This window comes from Gallinula chloropus, assembly GCF_964237585.1.
Source record: "Gallinula chloropus genome assembly, chromosome: Z".
Lineage (NCBI taxonomy): Eukaryota > Metazoa > Chordata > Aves > Gruiformes > Rallidae > Gallinula > Gallinula chloropus.
The window spans coordinates 37,202,639-37,222,129 of record NC_140089.1 but is presented as its reverse complement, the minus strand read 5'-3'; the positions used below and the strand labels follow the sequence as shown (position 1 = coordinate 37,222,129).

General features: G+C 38.4%; 1 protein-coding gene across 2 annotated transcripts in view; it reads left to right on the top strand.

Annotated features, from left to right (window-relative positions):
- Positions 1 to 19,491, top strand: part of SLC24A2 (solute carrier family 24 member 2) — a gene marked incomplete at both ends in the record, with an annotated part of 113,595 nt that overhangs the window by 78,481 nt on the left and 15,623 nt on the right. For both annotated transcript variants that reach the window (XM_084278077.1, XM_084278076.1), the window contains 3 exons: positions 3,363 to 3,458; positions 5,171 to 5,259; positions 18,521 to 18,649. In XM_084278077.1, the coding sequence (XP_084134203.1) occupies positions 3,363 to 3,458; positions 5,171 to 5,259; positions 18,521 to 18,649 (314 nt within the window). The remainder of the gene's footprint in view (positions 1 to 3,362; positions 3,459 to 5,170; positions 5,260 to 18,520; positions 18,650 to 19,491) is intronic.

Here is a 19,491-nt window from a genome sequence, read left to right as displayed (position 1 = left end):
TGCAATTTAGATTGTAGTCAAGAGATTGCCTTTTTAATGTAGCCTTGATCAAGGGATATATTACCTGCCAACTGCTGCTAGCTGGAGTTACTCATGCAGATCAAGATGTATCTATATTATACAATACTGATTTGTTTGCATATTTTTTAATAAAAAACATTTAGTTTTAAACTACCTTCTTTGTTAATTACCTGGCCATGATCTGCTGTTCCTTCTTCTCCATCCTTCACAACTGAGCTGTGAAATCTGTCTGAGTTCAGTGAATCTAGTTTCATAAAGAATTTTCTATAGCAGTCTATTTTGAGTTCATAGAATCAAGCATTTCATTCACCTAAACCATAAAGATGATATGAAAAGTACTCAGAGGTAGTCAGATCCAAGTAAATAGGCCTGTTAAAGAGGAACTATAACCTTTTTCCTTCTAGAAATAAGAACAGTAACATAAAATTCCTACAGATTATTTTAGTAAGCCTACCTAAAGATGAGAAAAAATGCAGGAGAGATCTGTGCCTAAGTTGAAACCTCTGAAGCTTTGTGTAAATTTGTATGACTTAGAAATATTCTCAGCTGGTCCTTTTACCTGATGGCTCCCCAGGCTTTTTACCTGTGTTTCCCCTTCGCCGAACAAGTTTTCATATGGTTTGAAGGAGGAAATTGGCAGAGAGAGGGGGTGAGAACCATAGGTCTTTAGTCCTTTTACATCCTTCTGTCTTCATGCAGGCTAGTGCTACCACTGTCCTCGATTTCATGCTTTTGATAGTTGACAGTAGTATGTCTTTTAATAATTTCCTCACACTGCTTGTTGAAACTACTGAGTTGGAGAGAGGGCGGAAGGTCTTCAGGTTAGTTTGGTCCCATCAACTACACACCTACTAGCTGTTACCTAGACTAAGTGAATCAAATGGAAGATAATGATGTAAAACAGTGGAAGCTGAACTGTGCATGTACTGACAAATATAAATAAAACAGAAAACAGCTTCAATTTCAAATATTGATGTTAATTTCCATGACAGTGACTTAGAACTGCGGAAGTCTCCCGAATGAAGAGATGTAACTTACAAGGTTAAAGTCAATGTAAGAAGTTCTTCCTAAAGATGGGAGGAAGCTTTTTGGAAATGTGAAAAAAAATTGAAGACAACTTCAATTAAGCAAATCTAAGACAGTGTAAATTTCTGAGGGCATTTCTGAGTTCTGTAATGTCTCAAAGTTTTCTATAAAAAACCCTAAAAACAAAACCAAACAACTGAACAATTTAAAACAATCTCAAACAAAAGACTAGACTATCCTTATAGAAATCTGCATCACTTTAATAAAAATTTTAAAATTTTATCTTACATTAAAGGGTCATACACCATCCTGAAGCTGTTGGAGACATGTAAGGTTCAACAGGTTCTTATCAGAAAATAGCTCAGTTGCATTGCTTGGAAAAAATACATTTGTCTGTTTGGGACATCACAAGCCAAATTATCAAACATGTGAAGCTGAGTTGGAGTCTGAAACCTAGAGCAGTCCTTTAGCAAACTGTCATACATATTGTATAAAGATCATGCAGGCATCTTTCAGTATCTACACATGTGTCTGGATATGTACTTTTAAAATGCCCTTGTTGTTTCAAAAGATTAGTTAGGAACAGACTCGACTCTTAGCATTTCAGCTTAAAACATTGATCTATTGAAATTATTATTGAAGTATGATTTGCATTTTCCCTGTTTTTCTTTCTCTTATCTGATACCCCAAGCAATTCCCTTTTCCTCTTTTTCTTTCTTTAACTCTATTTCTTCTTCCCCTTCTAACCAAAATCCTTGCCATTGACCCTGTGCACTGAAATGAGATGGCTTGCTATTTACTATTGCGTTCTATGCTTAGATACTCTTCTGCAGGCAACTTAACACTAGCCACTATGTACCAAAAAGATGAACTTTGCAATACATTGTGAATGGCTGAATTTTTTTTGGAGCATGAAAGGTTTGTGAAAAGTTAGGGGCTGCTGAAAGGACAATACTGCTTATTAAATTTTTGTGGTATTTTTATTACTTTCCAAGTGAATTGCTGTTGATGAATTAACTCCACTTCCTATCAGATAATAGCTTCTAGTCTCTGTGTATGCTTCTTCACATACAAAAGTGTTGGTACTGGGGTTTGAAGCTTCCATTTTAGAGAAGGGAAGAGAGGATTCCTTTCTTGAGTAATGGTTTATGATTGTGTGGTTTTCATTTTAGCTTGAAAACAGTGACAGTTACCCAACTAACTGAGTTCATTCATGGCTTCTTACTGTTACTTCCACTGTTAATTATGAATTGATGAATCTATTAAAATATCTTCTCATATTAAACCTGTGATGTGTTTGCTGCAAGGACACCAACAATTTTCAATGGATATTTTTAACTGAAGGTGAAGAATTAAAATAGTCACAGACCCTGTATGTTAATAGTACTCTCAATTAGAAGTCTACCATACAATATCCACCAGGTATACTTTTAAAAAAGGTAAGACTTAAAAAGCAATAGCAATAAATATAGCTATAAAGGAATTTCAGCTTTCTACATGATATAGACTATCATAAACTGTCCAAAGATTCCTTCCATTAAAAGACTGACCAATGTAAATGAAGGATTCAATTAATTTTACTATATAGTTGCCACCTTTGACATTGTTTAGTTGGAATGTGTCATTTGGACTCAGTGGTCAATAAGGAGTGACGGGATCTGGGATCTCTCTTAGGACAGGATGAGTTGCCCTGATGGCAGTCTAAGTGGTAAACTGCATGGTTAACCTCATGGGAGAGAAAAACCACTTGGCAGGTTGAGAAGAAAATTTACCCTTGGGAAGCTATTATGAAAATCATCTATTCTGACAATTTCTTCTTTCCCTTCTGAAGTCCATAACAAGTTATAGGCAGTTAGCTGATTGCAAAGTGACCAAGTTCACCATAGTCCCCATGGTGTAATATATATGGGTTCATCTGAATTTCTGTATTGTACTATTAACTGAGATGTGAAAGTGTTCATGTTTGTTTATAATCTCTTTATACACCTGTATTTATCTTTTGTTTAGGCCAAAATTCTATATCAGTGCTTCTATAGGTGGAACTTTACTGACTGCTCTCAAAGAAAAATAATAGCTTTTGTTTTCAATATCTTCTGCAGAGTTCTCAGAATAAATAAATAAATAATAAGACATTTTTATTTCCACTGGAAAAAAAAAGTTTATATGAAAGCATCAGATATTGTTTAATAATGTTTGCTGTTTGAGAAGGGATGGAAATGGATTTTTTGTCTTTGATTTATGGAGCCTAAGCTATGGCAGAGAAACTTTGCTTCTCAAAATAGCTGCATTTTAACAATGGGAATGCTTTCTTTTAGGAAAGTTCAAGGAAAGGGCCTCGATTCTGCATAAGATTGCAAAAAAGAAGTGCCAGGTGGAAGACAGTGAAAGGCAGAATGGAGCTGCTAATCATGGTGAGCACAGATTTATCTCCTGTTCCAGAGGATCTTTTTTCACTGTTTTATTTTGCTTGAAAATCCTTAAGGATTAATTCTGCTTCTGCTTCATTTATGTTATCTCAGTAAAAATATTCTGATTCCCTATACAAAAGAGTATGAAACCTGTGGACAGGACAGGAGTTAAGTGCAAGAAGAGAAAGTTAGTTACCAGCCTTCTAGTAGGGTTGCAAATACAAAAAAAGCAATGCAGGTTAAAGTGGAATGACAAAACTTACTTGACTTTATATGTGAACACGTAATAAATTTATTGAGCTGCTCTATGAAAATCTGTTTCATGTGGTATCATTCTTGTCACAGAAAGAAGCAGACTTTGAATTTTATTTCTCTGTCTACTACGTGCTGAGAGTCATTTAGGCCCATCTATGCTAATTGTGCAAAATTAGCTTACTATGGTTTTCCATTATGGATAAGAATGTTTATTTTACTTCAAAAGTTCCTATACTAAAAGAAAATCAGTTGTATGTGTCCTGTTTTCTTGACCTTGTTGTGTTGTCTGCATTAGAAAACCAGATGCAAATGTGCCTGATAAAAGCTGAATAATTATTACTTGATGTTCTTCTGACCTTCTGCTATGTTTAGATACTATTTTCTTCCAGAGTCATGCAGTTGGATGGAAAACTGTTAATAAACCATAATGCTGGCAGTGGGGTTAAGAGACAACACACATGAACTGAAATAATTACAAACAGTCTGGCACTCGGCTGTGACTGTGATCTCAGATTTTTAATTTAGAAGAATCTCAGGATAGCAGTGATGTAACTAGACAGCTGTATTTACTTCTGTGCACAGGATCATACCATAAGGCATGTTGAACTTGACTTAGATATTTCATATTGCTTATTCCTATAACTTTATGTTGTCCAAAGGATTTTTGGCTGTTGACATTTTTTTCTAGTACATACTTAAGGAGCTAGTAACTCCTTAGAGTATTCAAAATAGTCTAAGTAAGACCAAATTTGAAAAAAAATTGGCATCAGAAACCAAAGGCCCAATTCTATCCCTTTAATTCCTCTCAAAGTTTAGCACAAGGATTACATGATTCTGTTTCAAAGATCATGCTCTGTTACTGGATTTTATTAGAATCACAGAATGTTAGAGGTTGGAAGGGACCTCGAAAGATCATCTAATCCAACTCCCTTGCCAGAGCAGGATAGACTTTCATTTAATCTTCTCCCACACATTTTGTGTGAGAAAGAGCATAATTACAGCTTGGAAATATCTATACAAATTGCAGATATTAGTGTTTTATAAAAGTTATATCTTATTGAATATAACTCCTCATATGCAAATGCAACAAGTTGTATTCTTTAATGTCTGGCAAGAATGCCACATGTCACTTTCTACTTAAAGTATTTGGCTCAGTGAGTTTAGCCTAAACAAAAGGCACTGACTATTGCAAAGAAGGTAAATTTTTCTAGGACATGAGTACCAGTACAATAGTTTCTTCAGATGCAACCTCATCACTCCTAAGAATGTTTTCCAAAACGTGTACTGGTCAAATGGAAGACAGATTTTTTCCTCTCTCCTTTTAAAGGAAGATGTTGATCCCCTGTCAGTATTTGGTGATGTATGTAAACTGAATATATGGCAAGAATTTCACTGATAGATTTGTTACTTAATATTCTGTTCTGTTGTTTTCTTACTCTTGTTTATGGACGATGCCACAGAGAAAAGTGCAAAAGTGGAAGTTGCAGTAACACCTCCAAGTGATTCAGGACCAGTGCAGAATGGAATTGCTCATAACATTGAAGAAGAGGTTAATGTCTTCTCTTTATTCTTCTTTTTATTTTTGTATTGGTAAATATATTGCATGTTTGATTGTGCTTTCCAGCACAAACATTGCCAAAAGTATGCATCTTGATAGTAAGAAAATATTAACTGTCTACGATCTACTTAAGCCTAACTTACCACTGAACCCAATGCGAGGTTTGTGCTGCTGCCCTCCAGTGTAAGGTAAGATGGTAGTCTGGAATGTATTCTTTTAGGGAATGTATTTTTACTTACCAGATAAGATGTTCACAGCTCTAAATATAGCTAATGGAAATTGCTTGTCTGATTATCCTCACATTGCACAAAACCTGTCTTCTTAAGAGGGTAGCTTGTCATGTTGTACTCCATGGGATAGTTAAAAGAAGTTATAAAATAAGAGCTGTACACAAACTACTTTTCCATCCTGCCTTCTGTTGAGACAGATAACAAATTAAGCTGAATGAGATATAGTATACTAGTGGTTTTATGTCTCTTAATGCATATGGCTAAAATCTGCAAAAGGAGTAATTAAACCTTTAAATGTGTTTATTTTGACATACATCTTTTGTAGACTATAAGTAAGTGCATATCTGTGTCTAACTGCCAGAGTGGCCACCGAAATAGCTATACAGTTGAGCTAGCTCATTTCTTAACTAAGCTGCAATTCTCAAGAACAGCTGACTGTGAAATTTAGCAGTAGCAAGCCCTTTTTAAATGTCTTTTAATTTTTAATTTTTTTTTTAGATCTTATTTAATACCACCTGCATCCCACGTAGGCAAAGTGGAAAAATACTGGTGAATTGATTTTCCTAAACCTGGGCACTGGTCTTTCAGACAGCAAAACCTGCATAGAGACAAAAAGTCTTGTTAAAGAGAATCCTTGACTGAGGAACTTCTGCAATGGTTTTGTTTGTACAGTTTCTTCTTTTCCTTAGGCTACAGTGACACAAGAAAGGCACTACGAGATGGCTGAGGAGTGGTCTATACATGAGCCTCCCCTAGTAAAAGTGGGATGAGCTGTGTTGCATTTACAAGCAGAAAAACCATGCAAAACTGGCAGTGGCCACGTTTTGCTCTGAATGATCCCAGGTTTAGGTTTTGATTCTGGCCAACTGGTGTGTTAGTGTTGGCAGATAGCTTTAATTCTTCTTTGATTGCAGATAATTTTGGTCTCTGAGAACAGAAATTGAGAATCAGAATCAAGGATCTAAAAGAAATGGGTATTTTTTTGATATCCTGAGTGATCAGTAAAGACAATGAGTCTCACATGGAAAGGAGAGCATGATAGAATATTAAATTACCTTTTGTGTTAATGTAAATTGTGCAGACTGACATGCCACTTAAAGATCCTTGTCAGCCAAGCAAAGCATACTCTTACATAAATGAGATAAGTAAAATCTATGTAATTAAAAAAATGTAGCACTGCACTTCAACCCTCAACATTTTAAGGTAAGGAAAGTTAAATTTTCAGATGCATTTAGATCCTGTTCTCAGAGTCTACCCTCACTGCCATAGCAAAATGCTTATAGATTACTTTTTAAATTCAGAAAAAAATATAAAAAGTTCCAAAGCAGTGTGGTTGCTCTCAAAGGTCAAGTGATGACATAGCATGCTATAACCTGTTAGCATGTATATAAATCAGTCTGTGGTATATATGAAAACTTTATTAAAGTATATATAAAGACTCTAATAGAGTTCCATAGCTTAAGAAGGAAACTGGTCTTCCTTTGTAAGATTTTTCCCATTGAGATGGTTCGGTGAAAACAATGAAGGAGAAGCAATCTTAAGCAATCACAATCTCACAGCAGTGTCCGTATTCTATCATGTTGCATTGTAATGAAGCAGTTTCTAAGCTTGTTCAGAAATCTGCAAGGTCAAGGAGACTCACCATTCAAGACAATGGTTTCAATTTCAAGTAACTGCAGGGTAAGGATGGAAAATTATTGCAAGAGTACATTACTCAGCAATGTCTTCTTCTCATCTCCCTTTAGATTTTTTAAACTTTCACTGAGGCACGGTTTGGAACTTTTATGTTAATTTCAGCAAGTATTAGGACATTCTGAAAACCTATTGTACTGTATCAGAGGTAGGATACATTATTTATCCTTATCCGCAGGACAGAATGGAGTAAACAGGGAGGTTTGTAAATCATTCTGCAGATTTAGCTCCATGAATCTGAAAGAAAGGGGTTTAAGTGTCTGCTGTCACAATTTGAAAAGCAAAAGTGATCCCCTAATAACCTTTTGATATGGCCCATACTGGGCTCCTTCTCAATGGCCTTCCTAGTTTTGTGTTCTTCCAGTGGTAATCTGACAACTGCTGCTATCTAACGCTGCTTCAGATTTTGATATGCTGGAATTTACATTGTAGTTTTGAAGAATATATTGGGGTTTTTTTTTTAAAGTTGCAGTAAAAATAGTCCACTTGGATATCCATGTGACACATAAATAGGCCTCTATTACTTAGGAGCCAATTCCACTATAAGATTCCCTGTCTACTCTGTACTGTACAGGCACAATTCCTCACCATATTGTCCAACTTTTTGTGCACACCTTCCCAAGCTGTGACATCACTCTGAAGTTAATCCTGGGCTGTTCAATTTCTTTCTGCTTTGCATATTGACTTCATAGATACTCATAAGATTGCTTCTGATTTGTAGAAGTGTAGGCAACAACAGAATCAGACACAGAACATTCACATGACTGTTTTCTTTGATGAAGATTAGAATTTGAGGAACAGAAAGCAGTCCTTGCCCTTCCAAGCCTTCTTTCTAGCTTTTCCAGAATTTATGCATACACTATGTACCCTTCAAAGACAGTGGTGTCAGTTATAAGAGCAGTTCCATTCAGGGAAGTAATAGTAAAGGCACAGGATGGTATGCCAGCCAGTCCTCATCAATAGTTTCTCCTCCTCTTTCAGAAACCCGCTCATTAAAGATGAGTGACAAGAACAAACTTATTACAGCTTAGTCTTGATCTTGAATTTTGATCTTTTTGTATATAATTATTCTCCATTTTACACTGAGAACATCATTTGCCTCTGTTCCATCAGTAGAATTCAATGTGTCAGCTTGAATCTTTGATGATTTTTTCGTTACTCCAATGCAAAAGGAAGTGCTGTAGCGTCGCAATTTGGAAATATAGTACAAAATTGTTTCTCTTCAATTTCCTACTTATATATGCCCAAAGTGCTGTTCAGAAAAACTCTTGAAAAAACTTAAAATTAGCACTTTCATGTCGCAGTGATCACCATATAGAATCGACAAAATTAGAGTCACTATCTATATTGAGGAACCAAACTGTAAATAATGCCTGTGGAGCAAACAGCCCTGTCCTGAAAACTGTGGGCTGAAAAATGGGTGTACTCACATAGCTGGTCATTGAGTATTCCAAAAACATGTTTGAAGTGAGGACACAGAAGACATGCATAGAGTTCTAATTCTTTCTCCTCCATTTTCAAGTTCCACAGTGATCATCATACTTTTCCTTCTTGTAAAACAACCATATTTGTTTTCATGTTTTGTCTTACTTTTCACTGGTGCAGATTATGATGCCTGGTTGTAAATGACTAGACACAAGCATTGTTGTAATATGAAGTTCTGTATTGGAGTCAGAGTTGTCTGAAGTAAGTACATTAAAAACTGTGTGTTCAACTAGTACAAAGAGAATATGCCAATAAATACATCTTATTTACGAACTCCCTATTCTTTTAGAAGTATGATACTGACAAAAGGGCCCTTGTGAAAGGAAGGTCACAAGCTAAGGCTGCAAGAAAAAGTGAAAAAATAGCTTTGATGTTGTATTTTAATTTTCATATACTTGTAAATTAAACTTCATTTAGTTCTTGATCTTGGCATGATTCAGTTTTCCTTATACCTCTCCTGGTTTCTTTAGGGATTTTTTGGTCATCTTTGTATTTTTTCCAGACTCCAGTTCTTTCCTCCTTTCCTTCTTTTTTAATTGCAGAAGGCTGAAACACTACACAAGAAAGTCGAGGACACTGTCAGTTAATGGCTTTCACAAGATTTCACGAAAAAGGGGAATTTCACTTTATTTCCTTGTCTCCCCCACCCTTTGAATTTCTTTATTTGTCTCTTCCAAATGCCATTGTCTATCTTTTCCCTTTTCCCAGGCCCTTAACTCCATTCGTCTTACTCCAATCTCCTCCAGGAAATCTCAGCTGTCCTCTTACTCAGCCAAATCCTTGAGCAGCAAGATAAACTGTGTCTTGATGCTGCTTGCAGAAATTCAAAAAGGCTTTCCAGAAAATGTCCTCAGCAACCTAGTCATTTGTCCCAGACAGTACGACTCATATAATCCCACTCCCACTGTAAGCAGCAGCAGATGTCCTACAGTTTGATAAAGCCAGGATCCTCAACTAAGGACAGACAGCTGCAGTCTCCTTCCTAGCCCCTTCCCAGCACAGCAGGCAGCAATACCTCCTCCCACCATACAGTCTGTAAGACATTCCTGCTTCATTTGCAGCTAGAAATTGCCTTCCCTCCTGCTGGATATTGTATCTTCCACAGAGATTTTGTTCTACTTACGGCATTCTGTCTCTTAACCTTTATCAGGTTGCCACAAAGGAGAAGACTGTTATATAAAACTTCATAAAGTGGTACAGAGCTTTTATGAGAAAATGAAAGAAGACTTAAAGGACACATCATTAAATGTTTTATAGGGTGCCCTTCAGAGAAATGATCCTTCTGAGAAGTCCAAGAGTCTCCCCTCCCCTTCCCCCACCGTCTTCTTAACAAGTATTTGATTAAGTATGTTCAGTCATAGTCGTTTTAACCTGTGGCTTTCCTAAAAATAGCTTCCAATCTGAAGATAACACCTTTTCCTCCCACCTACACACACGCACACACACATGCACGCACATGTACACATGCGCACACTTTTACCTGTTTCCATGGAAACCCCACTGGAAAATGTTTACATACCATCTATGTCAGAGATACCTCTTCCATGAAAATACAAGGCACCTTGTATCTCGTAGAAAAATGACACAAATGCCTTGTGATTTTCATTGGATCTAATCCACTTCCCTGAGTAATAGTACGGTAAAGCGTGTTTTGCCTTCCCCACAACGAGCAGCAGCAGGGTGTGCTGCATTTCAGGACAGAGCCCCTCGTGGGGACAGATCATCCCTGCCCTGGAATACTCACTCCATTTGCATCCAATTAGCCAAATTATCATTACGTGAATCCTAGTAGTGGTGTGCTCTCTGTCCCCAGCTCTGATTCTGGGTTATTTTGAACACTTCTGGTCTGTAGGGAGAGGGTAGAGGAGATTAGAGCAACCTTTGTTGTAGGGCCGTAAGGTATTCCAGCATCCCTAGTATTTGTTTGATTGACTATTAACAGTACATTTTACAAAGTCCAAATACTTTTTTCAGACTGCATGTTGTTTGCCAGTGTAGCTCTTTGCAACTTAATGAGAATGGTGCTGATATCAAAATGGATTGATCTTTATTTTCCCAGGGCTTCTCAGTAGCCTATACCAGACTTTCTTCTGCTGTGTACCAGTTTGACTTACTTGGAAACTAGGACAGTGAAAAAATGGTGCAAAGACAAAGCCTTATTCTTCAGACATATTTCCATCACACCATAGCTGTTACTTCTCCTGGTGGACTGACTGCAGTTTTGGCTATTACATTCTGAGTATTTCTTTTCAAATTCCCTGAAGACTGCTGGCAGTAACATGGGCACAAAAAGGTGCATGTAAGCTCCAGGAGCTGTACTTTCAGGTATTTGTACAAGGGCCCAAGAGGACACAAGCAGCAATAGCAGAATCAAGAGCAAATGCCTAGCTGAGCCTTTCTCCTTCCCATAGGCTCCACTCAAAAGGTAACTCTTTTCAGTGAGTTCACAGTACAGAGAGAGATTAATACAAATTAGCTGCCCTAAGAGTACCCATATATACCAAGCACATTCCAAAAGCTTAGGGGGTTAATCTTATTCAAGAATTCATGAGGTAAGATGTCGCTGTCTCTCCTAGTTACTCCACAGAAATTGCATACTACTGTACTAGTGTACTATCTCACCTTCTTTCACATCTTTTTTTTTTCAAATAAGGAGGAGAAGATAAACGAACCATACAAGTTACAGACAAGAAACAGAAAGCAGAGACTTGAGGCTGTTCACAGTAGGGCTCCAATTGCCTTTGTCATCTGCCTTTCTAGTGAAATAAATTAATGTGAGATTTGCTAATCTAAAGAAAAAAATCAGTCTCAATTCTGAAAATCAGTACTTACCTTAGAGACAGGTAACATTTTGTAATATCATAATTTTTTCTTGATTCATTCACTGTGAGAAGTTGAGCTGTACTTCCAAGAAAAAAAAAACCAACAGAAAGTCTCAGCACTCTTTTGCAGCACTATCAAAGAAAGAAATTAACTTTTTATAGGTGGTACAATATCTATACTTTAGCATAAGCAAATTGAACTGCAAAAGTTCCCATCCACAGTTTCCTTTCTTCTGGAGTCCTAATGCTAATTCTGTATTGATTAATGATATCAGAAGTCAAAATGTACTAGAAATGTACAAGCATGAGAATTTATAGCTCAGCCCTTACGCTTAGTTGGGCTAACAGAATAATCTTCAGAATATTTATAATTCATATGCTACAGCTGTTACACCATGCAGACTACTTGGTAAACAGTGGCAGATCTGGTATTTCAGATAAGTTTGAGGTGGTTCATTGTGCTTATTTTCCATTTTGTCCCGCTCTTAGGAAAAAAGTATAAAAATGCAGTTTGATGTTGTGCCAGAAATGCAACTGGTTTTCCTATGAAAATATGAGTGTAAGCATCCATGGAGACAATGATTTTCTGATGTATGCTAGAAGCAGTGACTACATTGTGAGTTTGGCAGATGGAGTTTGCTATAAGCTGTTGTTTATAAACAAAATAGTTATTGATGAAATGTCACCATATGTTTGTATTGTTTATATAATGCGAAACAACATCATTTCCTCTGTTTGGAAAAAAATTCTTGGGAGATTGGAAAAGTTGTCAAACCAGTCCTGAGCAAGTCTGTAAGAGATTTCTTTTATAGAATTACAGGCAAGTATTAGATACATGTTTTTGGATGAAGAACTTGTGAAAGACAAAGCTTCCAGCAATTTGGTAATTTTTTTCATTCTTTGTAATGTTACATGGAAGAATTGAGGTAGGAAGAATAGCATTAAGAATATACGTGGATTAGTTTAAAAGAAAAGAATACTTGTTACAGACGTATAAAAGAGTGATGCCGTGAAAAGCTGAAATCAAAACTCAAAAGCCTTCCAACTCCTACAAATCTGGATGTGTTACTGGTATCTCCAAGCTCCAGACAGTAAGTCCCCACCTAATTCAGCCCTCTTGAAAAGAACACAGAGCAAAACAACACTTCTAATCTTGTTTCTTGGAAATATGGAAATATAACTATATTTTTATGCTTTAATGATGTGGAGTATGCAAAGGGTGCATTTTTCTCTTAGAGAATTAATTAATGTGCTGGGGTACCATGTCCATCCAATCTAGGCGTGAGTATACATATGATATTCAGCACTGCAGATGTAGATGTAACAAAAAAGCAGTCCCAAGCACAAGTAAGAAAAAATGAGAATACAATAAATCAAGAGTGGAAAGAATTATGACAGCTAATGAGAATTTCACAGAAAGAAATTACTGACTATTATATACAAAGATTTAATGCAGCTTATGTCTAAACCTTTAATGACTGATTATGGGATCAGGAGCACAAGCAGTGTTCTCTGTCCAGCGAGGATGTAAGGATTGTTGATGCATTAGAAACCACAGAAGCATCTGCTAACAGTCACATAGGAATTAGAGCTTTTCCCCCCAAAAAAAGGTGGCAGAATCAATAGCCCAACCAAAGTACATCTACACCAATGCATGCAGCATGGGTAACAAACAGGAGGAGCTCAAAGGCACTGCACATCTGGAAAACTGTGATTTAATTGCAATCTTATAAACATGGTGGGAAGACTCACACTACTGAAGTACAGCAGTGAATGGCTCTAAACACTTCAGAAAGGATAGGCAAGGAAGATGAGGCAATGGGGTAGCCCTGCCTGTTAGGGACAGTTTTGACTCTCTTGAGCTTGATGATTGTGATAAAAGGGTTGAGTGTTTACAGGTAGGAATTGGGGGGAAGGCCAACAAGGCATATATTGTGATGGGAGAATCTTATAGACCACCCAAGCAGGATGAGCTGGTAGACAAAATATTCTATAACCAGCTGGAAACAGTCTCACAATCGCCAGCTGTTGTTCTTAAGGGGGGCTTCAAGTTCCCAGACATGCACTGGAAATCATACAGGAAGTAGGAGAGTGGAGAGGAAATAGTCTAGGAGATTCCTGGAATGTGTGGAAGAGAACTTCCTGATACAGCTGGTGAGTGAATGCCAGCTAAGGAAGGTGCCTTGCTGTTTGTGAGCAGAGATGGACTTGTGCATGACGTGATGGTCGGAGGCTGACTTGGTCATGTTAATCATGAAATGATAGTTCATGAAATGATAGTTTTCAATTCTTGTAGAAGAAAGGAGGGGTGTCAGCAGAACCACTACCTTGGACTTGCAGAGGGCAGAGTTTGGCCTGTTTAGGGGACTGTTTGACAGGAGTCCCTTGGGAGGCAGACCTGAAGGGCTGAAGAGTCCAGAAAGGCTGGACAGTCTTCAAGAAGGAAATGTTAAAGGTGCAGGAGCAGTCTGTCCATCTGTGCTGAAAGATGAGCTGTTGGGGAAGCCCACCAGCCTGGCTGAACAGAGAGCTTTGACTGGAACTCAGGAAAAAAGAAGAAAAAAAAAGAGATTATGACCTTTGGAAGAAAGGGCAGGCAACTCAGGAGGGCTACGAGGGTGTTGTGAGGTTATGTGGGGAGAAGATTAGAAGGGCCAAAACCTAACTAGAACTTATTGGCTACTGCAGTAAAAGGCAATGAAAGAGTTTCTATAAATACATTTCCTACAGAAGGAGGGCTAAGGAGAATCTGCATCCTTTATTGGATGCAGTGTGAAACATAGTGACAAAGGGTGGAAGAAAAGGCTGAGTGACTTAATACCATCTTTGCCTTGGTCTTTAATAGTAGCTGTTTCTATCTTCTTAGTCCAATCAACCTTACCATAGAAAAAGCAGACGAGATTTTACTCTACTTTATCCTCTCCCACCTCCCCCAAATCACTTACTACTTATCAGACATCAACCTTTAAATGCAACCTGGGAAAAGGTCTTCAGATGATAGTACTGGCTAAGAGAAAGTGATGCTGGTGCCAGTCATTTCTTCCAGGAATGGGGTTGATATGTTTAATGACTATCTAGAGTTAGCCTATTCTGGGCAATTGTTTTTCGGCAAGTCACCAAAATGGACTGGGAAATATAGAACTATGATTGTACAGCTTCAGGTTTTACTTGACTGTAATATGACCTGGTTTTTTGTGACAGCAGTTAAATTTAGATTCACGTGGAACTTAGTATAGGTATTGGCTTATCATCAGAGTTCATAATGTCAACTAGTGTAGCTTTCCCATATGTTCATTCCAGTATCTTTAAAGCTAATTAGCTATAGAGTCACAGCAGGGAATGAATTTTGGGGTGGGACGCATTTGCGTGCAGATGGGTAGGTAGTACCACCTGAGCTGGCCTAGAGAAACAGAGATTATTGCATAATGGTGGCAGCTATGTCATAAACAAGCAGAATATTCTCCACTTCCGATGGAACATGTGGAGGTCAAATGAGATATCAGAAGGTGTCTAAAATGGCATTTCCTTATCTGTGTTTAGACAGCTGAATTCTGGTGTATATAATATGTTATCATTATATTTTTCATTGCAGAACTTCGCAGAAGCATTACTGAACAGTGCAAGTACTCAATTTTCATCATACAGACGACAATGAAACAAAACTATAAGTATTAGTCTACAAACTTGGAGAACACATATTTAGAATGCACACAGCAGATAGGCTGGAGCCACAGAGTGCACACAATCAGCACAAGTCTATGCTGAGTCATTTTGTATCAATGCTGCTTAGTCCAGAGCATGCCACTCACATTTGTGTGGTTTTATAGCTGTCAAAATTATTTTCCTTTCATGTCTTCAACCTCAGTGGATAGTTCAGAATTGCTTTGATCAAATACATTGAAGTTCCTTACTTCCACAAATTTTTGAAAGGCCAGCATTTGCAAATCAGATGCTGGTTCCTATTTATGAAGTAGGAAATGGTGATCCAGTCTTTAGCATCTGTAATGCATCCTGGATTTAAACTAGTGTGATCAAGTTTGGCCTTACATTTTGAGGATAGCTGTCTTGAGGAGAGGGATGAGGCAGTGCAATCTGAAGGTGAAAACCTCTGAAGTACATGGATCAAGGTTTCTCAGGAGACATCTGGCAATCTCCCCATGTAGTTCTTTGCGATCCTTTGCTACAGCCACTCATGTTTCCTGTGTGGTAATGCTAGGCCAGTGCCATTTGACACAGACACAAGACCAGAATGAGCTCCATCGCTGAAGTATAGTGTGCACTGGTACAGTACGGCATGGACCGACTTAGGTAATAATTTCCATACATTTTGGAGACTCATGTGCAAAGTCAGACTAATGTAAAGCTTTTATTGTGATTAAATACACTTGTTAATCATGGCTAATCTCTAAAGATGGCAATTCAGGAAGTACTTTGTCACTCAGTGCTGTTTATGACGGAGGCATTTATGGAGCTTTATTCCAGCTGAGTCCGCTGCTTGAATTATACACAGGCCACTCAGAAAGAGTTACCTAGGCAACCCTTCAATTGGTCCTTCCGTGCTCAAATTTTACCTCAGTTATCATATTTAAAAGCCGAGTGTCTATCTCAGACTGATTTTCCCACCCTGACAGCATCTACCAAAATGGAAAAGGAATGGATTTGGTTTTTAGGAAGTAGTCCCACAAACATCTGTGCCAGCCCAGTCCTCCAAAAGTCAGGCTTCAACAGATTGTGGCAGTGAAGTACAGATCATCTGCCCACTTTGGTAAAGAGCTGAAAGCTAAAGGCAAAAGCTAAAAGCAAATACTAACCTCTTAAGTTGCTCAGGAACCTCTTAAGAACTGTGCGGATTGTGACAAACTGTGCCTGTGTACATTTTAAAACATCTGATGATTATACCCATTATGACCTGTTTGCTTTACTGTCATCTTTCAGTCATGCAACTTGGGAGTTTCATAAAGTGTAGGGGATAACAAAATGTTGTTTTCTGTTGACATCAACACATAACTGTCAAAGAAGCTGCAGCCTGTCAATCTGTCAAGAGGTAAATAGGGATTTGCTTTCAGTCTATCAGTGTCAGGTGATATTGTCATCATGGAAGAGCCTGAGCTAAAAGTTGAGCTTGTTTCTGTAGGTACTGATCATTTCAGGTAGCTGAGTATTTGAACAACTCAGGAGTTTGTAGTAGTGGAACAATTAAGGCGGATTCTTCAATCAAAATTAGCAGTAAGTAGAAAATGTTACGAACAATACCAACATATGGTGACATTTCATCAATAGCTTTCTTGCTTAGAAAAAAATAACTGCGGTGTCATTCACATCTGTGGTGGGTTGACCTTCACTGGAGGTCAGATGCCCACCAAAGCCTCTCTATCAGTTCCCTTCTCAGCTGAACAGAGGAGGGAATATGTAATGAAAGACTCACAGGTCAAGAGCAAGACCAGGAGAGATCATTCAGTAATTAATGTCGCAGGCAGCACAGACTCAACAAGAAACAAAAGCTGTCTAACTCATTACCCAATCAAAATAGAGTAGGATAAGGAGAAATAAAACCAAATCTTAAAGCCCTTCTCCCCACCCCTCCCTTCTTCCCAGGCTCAACATTATTGCCATCAGTTCATCGCACGTTGTCTCTACCCCTCCTTCCCCCCCAGGGGAAAGTAACCTCGATCTCTTGTTCTCCTGGCACGGTCCCTCATGGACTCACAAGTCCACCCAGGAAACCTGCTCCAGCTTGAGCCCCTCACTCCACAGGCTGCAGGTCCTACCAAGAGTGGCTCTGGTGTGGGCTTCCCACTGGGTCACAATCTCCGTCAAGTGTTTCTACCTGCTCCAGTGTGGGGTCATCCACAGGCTGCATGTGGAATCTCTGCTCCCCATCATCTTCCTTGGGCTGTAGGGGGACAGCCTGTTTAACCATGGTCTTCTCCATGGGTTGCAGTACCTGGAGCACCTTCTTCCCCACCTCCTTAACTGACCTTGGTGTTTGTGAAGTTTCTCACATCTTCTATTTCATTTCTCTGGTGGTAAAAACTGCTGTTTGTGGCTTTTTTTCTTCTTAACTATATTATCTCATAGGTTTTACCACCACTGCTTGGCCTTGGCCAGCAGCATGCCCATCTCTGTTTGGACTAGGGGAAGCTTCTAGCTGCTTCTTGCAGAAGCCACCCCTGTAGCCCCTCCACCACTGCCACAATCTTGCCATGGAAATCCACAACAGAATGACTGCTTTCTATAGCACTGTCATAAGGTTTTTGTAAGCATTCTTAAGACAGGGCAATAACTGATATGAAACCTGTATACATCTACAGGAACAGTAGTTTACACAATGCAGAGTGGTCTAAATTCTCAACTACTACCTTTTTGCAAAAGAGAAAAACAAGAACGTTAGATGAAGAATTAGTTGTATACTTCGTGCTCTCAAACACAGTTTACACCAGGTAGTCTTTGTTTGAACTTCTTCAGCTTTCACTGAGCTCTCTAGGAATCTTTCCATAGCTTTAGCAGGGTTTGCATTGCAAACATCTCTGTGAAATAACCATTTAGGCCTTTTTTTTTCTGTTGCTTTATTCCATGATATAAGTTAAATCCATATGCAATTCTGGAGAAATTGTCAACCTATGTTAAAAGTTCAAAAGTTAGTTTAATAAATAGACTGAAAAGGCTCACTTTTCTATCTTTCTGTGGCATTCATTTTAATCCCTGACTAGACTAGCCCACTTACCAAGGGAGTGCCTGTGGGGAGTCATATCAGGGGCACAAGGTTCCCTCCCAGGGAGAAGGCACAACAATGCTCTGTCTGCAAATGGACATCCTCAGGCAGCCTGTGCTTTGGCTGTAGTCTGGACAAAATCTTTTTATGGTGTCCTAGCTAATGTTGCTAGGTAGGTTTGGTGTTATGCAATGTTTTCAGACCCCATTGTTCTCACTGAAACTCAGCACAGTCCTCAGGACTCTTCTTTAAAGAATCCCTAACCTCATTCATCCCCTTCAGTGTTCTGCTCACAATGCCTTTTCTTACAGAATGAAGAGGATGAGGACCAGCCTCTCAGCCTGGCCTGGCCTGACACGCCACGCAAGCAGCTCACCTACCTTCTTGTATTACCCATTGTATTCCCACTGTGGGTTTCCCTCCCGGATGTCAGAAAACCTGTAAGTAACTGTTGTAATTCAGTGTGTTCTGCGTAACAGGGTGGCTCTCTAGCTAAATGCCAGTAAGGGACTCCATTAGGTGAAGTCACAACAAGCATCTTCAAATCTTCAGCTGGGTGCTTATTTGCTGATATTTGTGACACAAAGTGAAAGCTCTTAAAACTTCTTTGGGACCTTCTCATCTGCATTTCTAGATCTCCACTGAGTATCATGTAAGTGCTGAGAAGTTTGTCCATCTGCAGTGCCTGAAGGGTATGACTGGAAAGGTTTTAGACTACCTAAATATTTTCTGTGGTTCAAAAAGAATGATGTGCATTTCTCTTATTTCTGCTAGACCTTTGTCTTCTACTTAACTTTTAATTTTCATACTAGAAGATCAATAAGTCCTTCCATGTGTAAAATAATTGCTAGCTTTTTCTCAGAGCATGAAGAAATGTGAGATTGATTTTTAAAACAAATGACTTTTTGTGACAAGTTACCAAGACTTACCACTTTTATATTCGCATATACTAATAGACCTGACTAGGGAGGCTCATGGAAAGTAAAAGAAAACTGTCAAGAGCTGGGAAAAAAAACCCCTTTGGTAGAGTTTTAATCTTTTATCCTCTCTGGATCAAAAATAGATCTAAAACTGCTGCAAGAGATGGATGTGCGGCTTATAAGGTTATAAATCAACACCCTGAATCCTTCTTACCTCCCCACAGACACTGAAAAAACTTTCCCATCCCACACACTGAAAAACTGTATTTCTCGTGCAAGAAGCAAGCTAAAATAAGACCTCTGATTTGTTTTTAGATAAAGGTTTCTCAAAGGATATAAACTGATACTTTTCCCTTCCAATC